This window comes from Bos indicus x Bos taurus, chromosome 2, assembly GCF_003369695.1.
Source record: "Bos indicus x Bos taurus breed Angus x Brahman F1 hybrid chromosome 2, Bos_hybrid_MaternalHap_v2.0, whole genome shotgun sequence".
In the NCBI taxonomy this organism is placed as follows: Eukaryota; Metazoa; Chordata; class Mammalia; order Artiodactyla; family Bovidae; genus Bos; species Bos indicus x Bos taurus.
Genome location: NC_040077.1, coordinates 110,260,190 through 110,273,582, shown reverse-complemented (window position 1 = coordinate 110,273,582; position 13,393 = coordinate 110,260,190). Strand labels below are relative to the sequence as shown.

The 13,393-nt window shown below is 39.8% G+C and overlaps 1 protein-coding gene across 1 annotated transcript in view; it reads left to right on the top strand.

The window, feature by feature from the left end:
* Window positions 1-12,396, top strand: part of PAX3 (paired box 3) — a 100,606-nt gene extending 88,210 nt beyond the window's left edge. Inside the window, exons 8-9 of the mRNA XM_027514537.1 lie at window positions 11,549-11,795; window positions 12,290-12,396. Of these exons, the coding sequence (XP_027370338.1) occupies window positions 11,549-11,795; window positions 12,290-12,324 (282 nt within the window). The 3' untranslated portion in view covers window positions 12,325-12,396. The remainder of the gene's footprint in view (window positions 1-11,548; window positions 11,796-12,289) is intronic.
* The last annotated feature ends 997 nt before the right edge of the window (window positions 12,397-13,393 follow it).

The window sequence follows — 13,393 nt, the reverse complement described above, 5'->3', positions numbered from 1 at the left end:
AGGCTTGTTCCCAAAGTGGGCTCTGTGGAATGGTGGTTTGGGAAAAAAAGATTTTGAATCAAAAATCTGGTAAATATTTCAAATTATATCCCTTTATCTTTCAGAGTCCAGTGCATGTTAGCCTACTAAAGGCTCTGACAAATCTTGCAGTATAAAAACATGTTTAACTTGGTATTCTCTAATTTGACTTTGGATCCCTTTTGTTGAGTATCAGACTACCAAATTTTGAGGAACATTTTCTAGGAAGTGCTGAATGAAAGCAGTGGAGAGTAGAGACCCAACTCATGATTTGTCCATTTCTAGAATTGTTCTTTACATTTTTTCACCAGTGAATGTTTCTTCTGTTAACGTCTGATATTATCTTCTGCTTGAATACATTGTCATCCTCTGTAGGTGACCTTAGGGGGAAAAGGGGTAATTTTAGAAAAGAAGCTATAAACTGCTTAATAATATCGATAGGTATGAAAATGAGTAAATACAGAGAATTCCTGTTTAGTGAATTGATGGCCATGTGGGTGTAACTCATCGATTTAAGCAGGAACACCAGAGTCAAAAGCACTAGATTGCAATACTTGACAGCCAGTTACTAGCTGTGTGTCTTGGGGCAAGCTGCTTAAACTATCTCATCTTCTGTTCCACTCTCTTGTCAAACTTGGAAGGTATTGAAAAAGAATCACCCTATAGAGCTATGCTGAGAAACATAGTACTTAAAAGAACTAAATGCATTTTGGTCAAGAGATAATACTGTTTGTTGCAATAGAGCTTTCATTACTGTTTACTTAAAAAAAAAATCATGTGGGCCTCTGACAAAAAAAACATACTTTTGTTTGTCTCTGATGAAGAAGGCAAATGTGGAAGCTGAATACCATCAAAGGAAAAGCAGTTTCTTGGTGACTGGGGTATTTTCAGTTATTCTACTTACACATTTTAAAGGCCCAAGGACTCATAGTGGTGTCCATTCAGAATGCAGTCATTGTAATTAATATACTTGGGATATGATACTGCCCCAACATACATTGTACCAAAATTAGTTTTGTTTGAGTAATTCAGATCACCTGTGGCTTCCCAGGCGGCTCAGTGGTAAAGAATCCGCCTGCCAATGCAGGAGACACAGGAGATGTGGATTCGATCCCCGGGTTGGGAATATCCCCTGGAGGAGGAAATGGCAGCCCACTCCAGTATTCTTGTCAGGAATTCCATGGACAGAGGAGCCTGGCAGGCTATAGTCCATGGGGTCTCAAAGAGTTGGACATGACTCAGTGACGGAGCATGCACTATAATGAAAACAAGAGGCAACCATCCTTCATTACATGGGGCTAAGAGTAGGGATGGGACAGGGTTGTCTTGTTGTTTCCTATTCTTATTCTTGTTTTGATTTATTGAAATGTAATGCTGACATTCCCAGGTGGTGCTAGTGGTAAAGAAGCTGCCTGCACATGTAGGAGACCCAAGAGACACAGGTTCAATCCCTGGGTGGGAAAGAATCCCTGGAGAAGGAAATGGCAATCCACTCCAGTATTCTTGCCTTGAGACTCCCATGAACAGAGGAGCCTGGTGGGCTACAGTCCATAGGGTTGCAAAGAGTTGGACACGACTGAAGTGACTTAGTAAGCAAGCAATAGTGACATGAACTCATTTTTTAAAAATCAGTGGTTCTGCTTCTGTGATACTAGATACCTCAAAGGCAGGAGAATCTGATGAACTATACTCTCTAACCAGCAAAGGAGAAAGTTAGCTAAAACAACAGGTGCAATAGAAAGGTTTTAGAAAGTAAAGAACAACCTTAAGTAATTCTGAGTTAACTGACTGGGGAGTATTCTTTTTATCACTAAATTACACAGATTCTATTTTGTCAAGATCTGTAGGAGCAGAGTTCATTTCTGTAGATAAAAGAACTATCTATGTACATGGGCTCTGAATCTTGCCAGCTACTTCAGGTTGCCTGGGCAATAGGAGACATCAGTTCAGTTCAGTTCAGTTCACTTCAGTCGCTCAGTCGTGTCCGACTCTTTGCAGCCCTGTGAATTGCAGCACGCCAGGCCTCCCTGTCCATCACCAACTCCCAGAGTTCACCCAAACTCATGTCCATCGAGTTGGTGATGCCATCCAGCTATCTCATCCTCTGGCGTCCCCTTCTCCTCCTGCCCCTAATCCCTCCCAGCATCAGAGTCTTTTCCAATGTGTCAACTCTTCGCATCAGGTGGTCAAAGTATCAGAGTTTCAGCTTTAGCATCAGTCCTTCCAAAGAACACCCAGGTCTCCTTTAGAAAGGACTGGTTGGATCTCCTTGCAGTCCAAGGGACTCTCAAGAGTCTTCTCCAACACCACAGTTCAAAAGCATCAATTCTTCGGCACTCAGCTTTCTTCACAGTCCAACTTTCACATCCATACATGACCACTGGAAAAACCATAGCCTTGACTAGAAGGACCTTTGTTGGCAAAGTAATGTCTCTGCTTTTCAGTATGCTATCTAGGTTGGCCATAACTTTCCTTCCAAGGAGTAAGCGTCTTTTAATTTCATGGCTGCAGTCACCATCTGCAGTGATTTTGGAGCCCCCCCAAATAAAGTCTAACGCTGTTTCCACTGTTTCCCCATCCATTTCCCATGAAGTGATGGGACCAGATGCCATGATCTTAATTTTCTGAATGTTGAGCTTTAAGCCAACTTTTTCACTCTCTTCTTTCACTTTCATCAAGAGGCTTTTTAGTTCCTCTTCACTTTCTGCCATAAGGGTGGTGTCATCTGCATATCTAGCCCCTGCCTATTATAATCAAGGACACAAATAAGTTTAGATGTGAAAAAGCATCACCATGTCTTTATTGGTCGAGTGTCTCTGGCATTGTGAAGGTGGGGGAATTAAAGTAGGTAGGATTTTAGCTTACTGGAATAGTAGCTTCTGATTCTTAGAAGACTGCATTCTCAGATGTTGTCCCATATGTATACAGTTGTTACAAGTTTCCAAGCATTTTAAATGAAAGTTTATTCTGCCTTAACACGAAAACCTATGAAACAGGCCAGAAAACTCTTCTTGAAGGGTAAGTTCATTCTCAGACTTTTTTGAGGCTGGGATCTGCTTTCCCATGGTTAATAGAAATAGTTTCCCTGATACCTACTTGTTAAATCAGTATCACTTGATCTTTTCAGTTGGCTCTTTTCTCTGTCCTGAGGCCATATCGGAAGGTCCTTTTCTGTAGTCTTTAGGCATTTAGTAGATGGAGTCTTATGACACGGGCTTTGGACAACCACAAAAATATTTGCCTACATCACACATGGTCTGGAAGAAAGAAGGAATTTCGTTGTTGAGCTGGGCAACTTTTTCCTCCCTTAGTAGCCTGGAATGTCTGCCTTCCAAGTTTGTGGGGGGATTGGAGATGTAGTATAACCGAGCATCCTTCTGCTTCAGAGGGGGCAGTGTTGAGGCCCTTCTTTCTAAAAGGTAATGTGGATGCTAGGTTATTGTAAGGTTGTATGAGAATCTCAAACAAAACTGGGCAGTTAAGATTCAGTAAGGTGTGTATTTATGAATGGTTATTAGGGTGCATCAGCCCTGCATGTCCTTGAATGCAGGCATAGTTTATAGGCAATTAGAATTTTAAACGCCATTTCATTGAAGGACTGGGGAATGCCCAGGTGTAGAGCTTTTCCCTGTCTATATTTGGTTTCTTAGGTCTCAAAAGGTCAATTAATATTTAGCAAACGTGTCCAGAAGTAGTCATGAAATTAAACCAAGATATATGCTTGATTTTCCACAGTCATGTTTTTTAGACAGGTTTTTGAAACAGTGATAAGTTTGAGTACTTACTCTTCAGAGGGCTACTGTGGTGGTGAGAAATTTCCTGAAAGGAGAGGAGTTAACAGCAGGTAATGTCATTCCTCCCAGAAAGAGTGGGAGACTCTCTGTGCTAAGTGATGAATGAGGGTATCTGACCCACATGTGTTTTACATTAGAATGGAACATTGCCCTGACATCGTTAGGAGCATTTGTCAAGATTCCCTGGACAGAGCTTCTGTAAATTACATGCTGCAAATGTGTCAGGGTCAGATAAGAGGATATCATTAACTCCCTCAAGTTTACTCAGGGCTCTGTCAGTCCATCTTAATATGCTAACGGCCCACAATTTTCCTTGAGCCGTTTTGCTGTATTTTTCATTCATAGAAGAAAAAATATGTATGCTATCCCCTCCCCCCCCAATATCACACATGTTCTTTTCTCATAAATCATATTAATTGTAGACATGGTCACAAAGCATATTAAATGCAGGCATGCGTAAATGAATTAAAACATATGAGAATTTTATTACAGCCCATGGTGGGTCTAACATAGTCAAATAGCAACTGTATTAACCATAAGTGTTCATTTAGGTGAAATGAGCTTTTTCTTAATGGGCTTTATTTTATTGATAATAGATGGACATGATATGATTGTCCATCATGGTCTAGAAATACACTCTATATGTATGTGTATATGTATATATGTCTCTTGCAAGCCATTTCTATGTTAATTTTCTGCCTGCTGCCGCTGCCAAGTCATTTCAGTCGTGTCCGACTCTGTGCGACCCCATAGATGGCAGCCCACCAGGCTCCCCCATCCCTGGGATTCTCCAGGCAAGAACACTGGAGTGGGGTGCCATTTCCTTCTCCAATGCATGAAAGTGAGAAGTGAAAGTGAAGTCGCTCAGTCGTGTCCGACCCTCAGCGACCCCATGGACTGCAGCCCACCAGGCTCCTTCGTCCATGGGATTTTCTAGGCAAGAGTACTGGAGTGGGGTGCCATTGCCTTCTCCGAATTTTCTGCCTAGATTTATATTTTAGTCATCAGTGTCTAAAGAAATCTCTGTTGCTGTCCATTTGACAGTTTAGGTCTATTGAGAAAGAGGTATTCTACAGAACTGATAAAGTAAAAATCATTCTGTAACTGATCACAGAGTTGGAGATTAAAGCACATGTAACACTTAAAAGTTTAGCTTATACAGTACTTACAGTGCTTTTTTCAAATAAATCTTGGAAATGTATGTACCATATGAACCACACTTGTCTGGCACTCATACCTTTTCATCATGCATGAAACAGAGCTACTTAAAAATGTTAGCTGAGGATTAGCATTAAAGAAAAATATTGAGTTGGCCAGAAATTTCATTTGAGGTTTTCTGTTTGGGCTTTTAAATAAATGTACAGAAAAACCCGAACGAACTTTTTGGCCAACACAATAAGTATGTATTTGGCTGGACATTTTACATGTACTAGTTTTCTTTCTGGTTAGGCAGAGATCAGCCATGCCCTTCCCTAAATCTGGATGGGTGAGAAGGTCACCATTCTTACCTTAAGAGAAACTTCTGCCTTAAGGCAACTTCCTTCTTACAGCTTTCAAACAGAGAGGGCAAAAAAATCTAATTATTTAGATGCTAATCAACTGCAGGATAATTCCTAAGGCATTTGAATCTGAAGATAACATTTTCAGGAAAGTCTCCACTGTTCAAGTTTAGGTTTAGGTATAGCCTTAAAAATATAGTTGCTGAAATTTAACTATCAGATAACTTCAGTAGCACCCGTATTGAAAAATACACTTGCATAAACATTTGGATTTTTTGTTTGGTTCTGGAAATAAATTATATCCAGATTTTAAAAGTTTAAAATCATTAGATTTTTAAGAAACGTGTTCCGTTCAGTTCAGTTCAGTCGCTCAGTCGTGTCTGAGTCTTTGCGACCCCATGAATCGCAGCACGCCAGGCCTCCCTGTCCATCACCATCTCCCAGAGTTCAAGAAAAGTGTAGAAGCTATTAAAATAAAACCTCTTTGTATCATACAAAGCTGTAACTCCCAGTGGTTTTCCAAAATGCAACTAAATGTGTATTAGTAAATGTTAAGTTAGAAGAGCATCTGATTACTTAGGAGCAAAAAAGAAAATAAAGACATGAACCAGGATTCCTGCTAAGGAAAAAAAGAAGTACCTAGACGTACACCATAATATGCTAAATCATTTTAGATTTCTGATAAGCTCTAAGCACTTTTAACTGATGGCAAAATCATAACACGTAAGCCAAGACAAATATTTTCCAGACACATTGTTTTAAATGTAAATCTTAATTTGGCTCATAGTTTTTTATCTTTTATATTTAAAATTAATTCAAGAAATACGGCATGAAGCAATTGTAAAGTTAGTTTTTCCTGAACCATATAATCTTCCAATCAAGATATAAACAACCTATTTGGAATTCTGAAACTTGAGAATGAGTTTAAAAGGATCTTCAAAAAGGCCTCTAATAATGGGAATGACTAAGGAACCAGCAGAAGTCCCGGTTGACAATTCTAAGGTTTGAATTTATTTTTAAAGGTTGTCCATAAAACAATTTAGAAATGACATCTGGGAAATATTTACCAATATATTTAATAGATTTTTATACGCTTCACCTTAGATTTGTACTCAACTAAAAGTTAAATATCCTCCTCCTATCTCCCTTCCCAAGGAGACAGACAGATATCTTTATAAAAGGAATAATTTTCTTGTTCATTGCAGTTCCCGGACTTATCTGACATTTAATAAGAATATGACTGGTGTTCAATTGACAGAACTGAGTAGCCCTGAGTTTTTTTTTTTCCTTTGAAATTATTTGTGAAAACCAGGCAATTGTGTTTCTTCTATCTCAAATTAAAAAATAAAATCGGGCAAAAATAGAGACTGAGCAACTTCACTTTCACTTTTCACTTTCATGCATTGGAGAAGGAAATGGCAACCCACTCCAGTGTTCTTGCCTGGAGAATCCCAGGGACGGGGGAGCCTGGTGGGCTGCCGTCTATGGGGTCGAACAGAGTCAGACACAACTGAAGCGACTTAGCAGCAGCAGCAGCAGAAATACCTTACTGATGGCTTATGAGGAAAAAACCCCACTTTGCAACCAGTGAAGATTTTATTTTAGGCTTTGAACTACAATTTGCTTTAGGAAAAACATATATAAAAAAGATCCTGACAACATTCTTTAAAATATGACTGGAAGATATTCTGTGGCCATATTGGGGAATTCTAAGAAGTTCTTTTCCCAACTTTGTGCAGCAAAAAGAAATTTCCATAGCTTCCCTTGAACCACATGGAATAGCAAAATTGCTTTCAAAGAAACGTACATAAAAGTGTAATGGGACCCTTCCATAGAGACTTGAGGTTTTAAATTATGTTAGGGGAAAGTAATACATTTTGTATTGATATAGTTATTTTTCTTTCCTAACACAGATTTCCTTTTTGATTTTTAAATATGTTAGTAAAATGACGTATATACATCTCATGTTTTCTCAGCATGAAACATTGAAATTAATTGTGTTAGTTATCATCATTCACTAACTTCCATTTCAGAGCAAATGTAGGGTTATATTAGTGTTTCTTTCTCCATCCTTGTACAATTCCTGAGAAAGAAGTCATGGTTACAATGTGTGACTATCTCAATGGAAAGAAAAACTCATGGGAGACTATCTGTCTCTTGGGCTTGCTCAGGGAAGTCAAAGGGATAATGGGTCTCTGGTCCTCTTTATTTCTTCACATTAGCCTCTGGAAATATTGGGCTGCTGAGCTAAGGGCAGCTGCTGATACAGAAGCTGTCACTAGCTTCCGGTGTGTGACATTGGTAATAGCGACAAGAAGACCTAACAAGAATCCTTCTTGTTCCATTCACACAGCAGCCACTCCTCCTGATTGGATCAGGACCCAGGATATCTTCAGGATACTGTGCCCTGGCACCTTTAAGGAACTCTGTTTCTCTTGCCCTAGAATACAGCCTTGGAGATAGTACCCTATCTTCTCCATCCATCAGTAGATAATGTTTTAAGGTCTTCCTGTCCTAAGATATTTTCTAATTCAGCAACTCCAATAAGTTGGTACATAAACAGCATTAGTTGAATTTTGCTTCTCGGAAGGACTCATTTCTTCTCTTTTAGGGTCTTCATGTATTTTTCCCCATGGACAAAGTTATTACTGCCTTCAGAGTTTTGCAAACAAGAAATATATGGCAGAGGATTAAAAAAGTTTATCACAAAAATGTACATATAGCTCATGGGAGAGTGGGCATGTTTTGAATAAAATTCTGCTCTTACTCTTCAACTGTAATGGTACATAGAGTATACCATTTCTTCCTTAAAGTGATATACCATTAACAGAATTGGAAAATCCCATGGCCGGAGGAGCCTGGTAGGCTGCAGTCCATGGGTCGCTGAGAGTCAGACACGACTGAGCGACTTCACTTTCACTTCTCACTTTCATGCATTGGAGAAGGAAATGGCAACCCACTCCAGTGTTCTTGCCTGGAGAATCCCAGGGATGGGGGAGCCTGGTGGGCTGCCGTCTATGGGGTCGCACAGAGTCAGACACGACTGAAACGACTTAGCAGCAGCGGCAGCAGCCTCATGAAAAACACTATTAAAAATATACTTCTTTTTTATCCAGTAACACTGTATATTTTTCTTCTCTGATTTGATATAGTTACAAAGTTGCTTTTCCTAAGTGCTTTTTGAAAAAAACTTACCACAGATTATTTACACAGTAAAATATTTGTGCCCTGTGTTAAAATCCCCTTTCATTAAAAATATCATACTTTAAAAATTTTTTTTATTTTTTATTGGGGTGTAGTTGATTAACAATATTGTGTTAGTTTCAGATGTATAGCAAAATTATTCAGGTATACCTATAGCTATATTTATTCTTTTAAAAATTCTTTTCCTATTTAGGTTATTACAGTGTATTGATCTCTACAGCAGGGCTGTGTTGGTTATATATTTTAAATGTAGCAGTGTGTATATGTCAATCCTAAACTTTCGTTTATCCCTCCCTGCCCACACTTCCCTCTAGTAACTGTAAGTTCATTCTCTAAGTCTGTAAGTCTATTTCTGTTTTGTGAATAAGTTCAGTGTATCATTTTTTAAGATTCTTCATATCATCTGATACTTGTCTTTCTCGGACTTCACTTAGTATGATAATCTCTGGGTCTATCCATGTTGCTGCAAATGGCATTATTTCATTCTTTTTAATAATTGAGTAATAGTCCTTTGTATATATGTACCACATTTTCTTTATCTGTTCATCTGTCCATGCACATTTAGGTTGCTTCCATATCTTGGCTATTGTAAATAGTGCTGCAATGAACACTGGGGTGCATGTATCTTCTTGAACTATGGTTTTCTCTGGATTTATGTCCAGGAGTGGGATTGCTGTTTTTTTTTTAAAGAATCTCCATACTGTTCTCCATAGTGGCTGTAATAGTTTACATCACCATTAACAGTGTAGGAGGGTTCCCCAGAATGGTACATTTTTAGTATTTTTATTTTCCTTATCCACTCTTGTCCATTAGGCTGGTATACAGGGAGGTACTCCTGATTTGAAAGGTTTGTGTTTGGTACTGAGCAACTTCTATTTTAAAGACTTTTTTCTTCTAATAGACATTAGTAATTTGGGCTGAAAGAAAATATTTAATAAATTAGTATGTCAACTGACCTTTACAAATTTTCCTAACATATACCATAAAATCACCTATATGAGCTCAAAGAAAGGCAAAAAAAAAAGTATAGGTGGAAGAACATTCAGGAAATAAATGCATTTTGCATTATGTTTAGGTTTTTTTAAATGAGAAAATGAAGTAATCAACTTACTGTAAATAGCATTATATGAGAGCCCAAGTTCTGGTGACTTTCATCCTCCTAGAGCTGGGAATCCTATTGATTCTTACTGTACTTTGTGACTCTCATTTTCTCTAATCCCCAAGAAAACAGAACTATGCTCTGAAACATATAATTATTTTTTTGAATATAATTTTAGAGATTTTGAAAAATCTCAAGCTCAAGAAAATTTAGATCCCTTGGAATGTCTTTTAAAATTTGGGAACAACTGCATTGCTTGCCCTACACTGGCCCCCCTTCCCATCTGCTCACACATCTTATACAAGAACTCAAGTGAAGGGAGACAAGGAAATGGAGAACAGAGACTTGGGTGTGTGGGGAAGAGGGAGGTGAGAAGGATTGGAGGAAGAATGCGTAATCCATAGAAGGTGGTGAACAGATTCTCTTTTGTTTTCTTACCCCATCCCCCCTTTTTTTGGTCTTTTGGGGCTAATTGAAGATGGATCAGTTTAAAGCTTTGTTTCAAGAAGATTTTGTTTAGCTATGAGGATTATGCAAACCCTTCCCAAAGGGGATTGTGGCCTCACTGGTTTTGGAATCTAATTTAGGAAGCTTTCTGGAATGCAAGATTCACCCCTCCCTCCTGCCTCACTGGTGCACCTCCATCCAGGATTCTGTGGCCTGAATTACCTTAGTGGGTAACAGAGGCCTCCAGTCAAGATTGAGTTCCATTACTGCCCTCCCGTCTTGCTTTTATTTGTGCATTTTCATCTCCATATGCTTCAGACTTCCTAAAACACAGCGGGACTAGGATGGAAGTATTGTGCCCTGGTGGGCTCCTGCGTTGAAATACTTTGTGAGCAGGTGAAGCTCTTTACCCAGCAGTCTATTTCCTCTGCGATTGCTTTTTGAGCCCTGCCACTGACTTGTACGAAGTTGAGAAAAATCACTTCCTCTCTTGGGTGGCAGTTTTCCAGCTGCAAAATTAATTATCCACTTGCTTCCATCACAGTGTGTTGTAAGGGTCAGCGAGCCTGAGTTTGTGAAACTCGTCACCGTGCTAATCAGAAAGTTGTTCTGTTATTACAGTTTTGTTGTTTTAAAAGTTCTCTTGCTCTCCAGGGTTATTTAAAAAGCCAAACGGACTTCTTATAGTATGTTTGCATTTCAGGCTTTTCTTTTTTTTTTTTGACATTTCTTATGAAAATGTTAGTTTGGAGAAGAAATGAAAGGATTAGGTAAATGGAGGAAGTTATTTGAAGAATCATTTGCCTGATAAGTGCTAAGAACTGTTAGGGGCTAAGAATATAAGACTCAGTAGTTCACTCCTCTCAGAACACTCACAGTTCAAAGTAGGTGACCAAGTATTAATTGCACAGTAAGAAGGATGGGGAAAACACAAAGGAATGTCAGAGAAGGAGTACTTTATTTGTAACTACTGAAGGATGGCCAACATAAGGAGAGTAATTTTCTTGAGAGGGAACTCTATGAAAAAAGACAGAGATCTCAAAATACACAAAGAGAATTTGATTTAGATTCATGTCACTTAAAAAAATATAAGCAAATGCCTGTTTAAAATGACACGTGACACTCCCAGTTATAACATGGTTAAACATTATTCAAAATGAACAGTTACAATTTCTCCCTCCTTCCATCCTTGTGTCCCTGTGTCCCTCCTTCCTTGAATTTCCAGCCTGATCTTATCACTAGGGGCATGGTGTCCGCTCTCTTCCACCCTCTCTCCTTCTTTCTGAAACTGCAATCCGATGTTATCACTGGGCATGATGTAATAGCTCTGCCACTTTGAATTGAGGTTACCCTCTTCGGGACAGCCCTCTCACAGCAGATTTCCAAAGCAATCAAACTTGGCTTTTTCCAGTTATCCCTTCAGCTTCAGGCTAGGGTCTGGTCCTCCCTGCATTCTCACTTCTTCCCCATCTGCCTGTTTATTTTAGGTAATGGGACTTCTGACCAACCACGGCGGGGTACCCCACCAACCCCAGACTGACTACGCGCTCTCGCCTCTCACTGGGGGCCTGGAACCTACCACCACGGTGTCGGCCAGCTGCAGTCAGAGACTAGACCATATGAAGAGCTTGGACAGTCTGCCGACCTCTCAATCTTATTGTCCACCCACCTATAGCACCACGGGCTACAGTATGGACCCTGTCACGGGCTATCAATATGGGCAGTATGGACAAAGTAAGCCTTGGACTTTCTAGGGAGTGATTATTCCTGGAAGAGTGAAACACTTTAACTCTTCCTGGAGAAAGGGGAGCTGCCAACATGATTAAGCCTTCCATCCCGGTATCAATTTTGTGGCAAAGCCAGCTGGTCGTTCCAGCAAGGGCTTCCTTGTATAATTATTTTCTTAACTGATGTCAACAACCTCTTGCGGTTATTAATTGCTGAGACGTGAAAGCTGATTGCCACTAGGTAGAACACAAGTGTTGGCCCAAACGAAATAACCCCTGGCATTAGAAACACATGTTCTTAATGAGGTCAGCCCAAGGATCATACGGGGTATAATCCCCAGGACACAGAGTTCTGTCAAACTTGTCTCAGGAATAAAAATATTAGTCTCGATCCTTTGATACCCCGGTATTAAATATGACATTGTCAGCCTGTAGCTGATTTTGCCCCTTGCTGTGAATTGTCCCAGCCTGACCTGAAAAGCTGCGTGTGTTTCCTTACAGGTGCCTTTCATTATCTCAAGCCAGATATCGCATAAGTGAACTGTCCACTTGGAGTGTAAACTGGCCCTGTATCCGGTCTCCACGGCCTAGACATGAAGAATCTTCTCAGAAAAAAAAAAAAAAAAAAAAAATTACCCTTTTGGGGGGGCAATCTCGACAGGAGACAAAGGAGAATGATTGATTTTCTTTCTCCAGTAGTTGGTTTCAAATTCTTTTGAACGTGTCGAACAAAAGCAGTGGAGAAAAGGAAGATCTGGAACAATAAAAGACAAATGCAACATTTTAAGGCAATGATTTAACATGGCTACATATCAAATATCCCAACTCTAGTGCAGATGATCAAGGAGCTAAAACATTCCATTTGTGTGTGTGTGTGTGTGTGTGTGTGTGTGTGATTTATTTTAACTGGTTTGGGTAAGCAGAACGTTCTGAAAATATAGTCGGAGAAGAAAGTAGAACGAGTTTGACGTCCGATGCTGACACTTCTACAACTTTAAAACTGCTCGCTCCATGAAGCAGGAACGGAGGAGTCTTTGACACACTGGAAATGGATATAAGAATAAGTCCCACCGTTTTTAGGAAGTTAGACTAGATGTAAAGGACGTCCCCAATAAATTATTTGTTATCTTACCCTCATCTGTAATTCGGTTGTCAATATACGACCTGGGTGGACACGTCTTGTCACAGGACGGGAGGGTGGGGAAATCCAGGAGGAAAGCTTGTTTTCTTTCTCAGTGTGGAAGAGGTGTGTGACATGTGCCCAGTTTATTTTCATTCGAAAGCCAACCTGGGGTGGGGGGTGGGGTGGGGTGAAAAAGTGGTGCGCATTCCCACAGCTGCTTATCAGAGTGCAATACTGTGTACCTCACGGACGCTTTGGCAAAGTCCAGGGCCCTAGAAACAGAAGCAGAATTCTATTTTTGCAGGTGCTTTATTTTTCACAGCCCATGATTCATTGTGGTAGAATGCAGTGACGTTTGCCATTTGCTGGACAACCAACACCCGGCTTGCCCCTTTTGATGAGAGAACATGTTCGAGAATAATCCTTTTTAAATGACTACGTTTACATTCTTGTCTTTTCTATGAAAGGCAGGGCAGCAATAC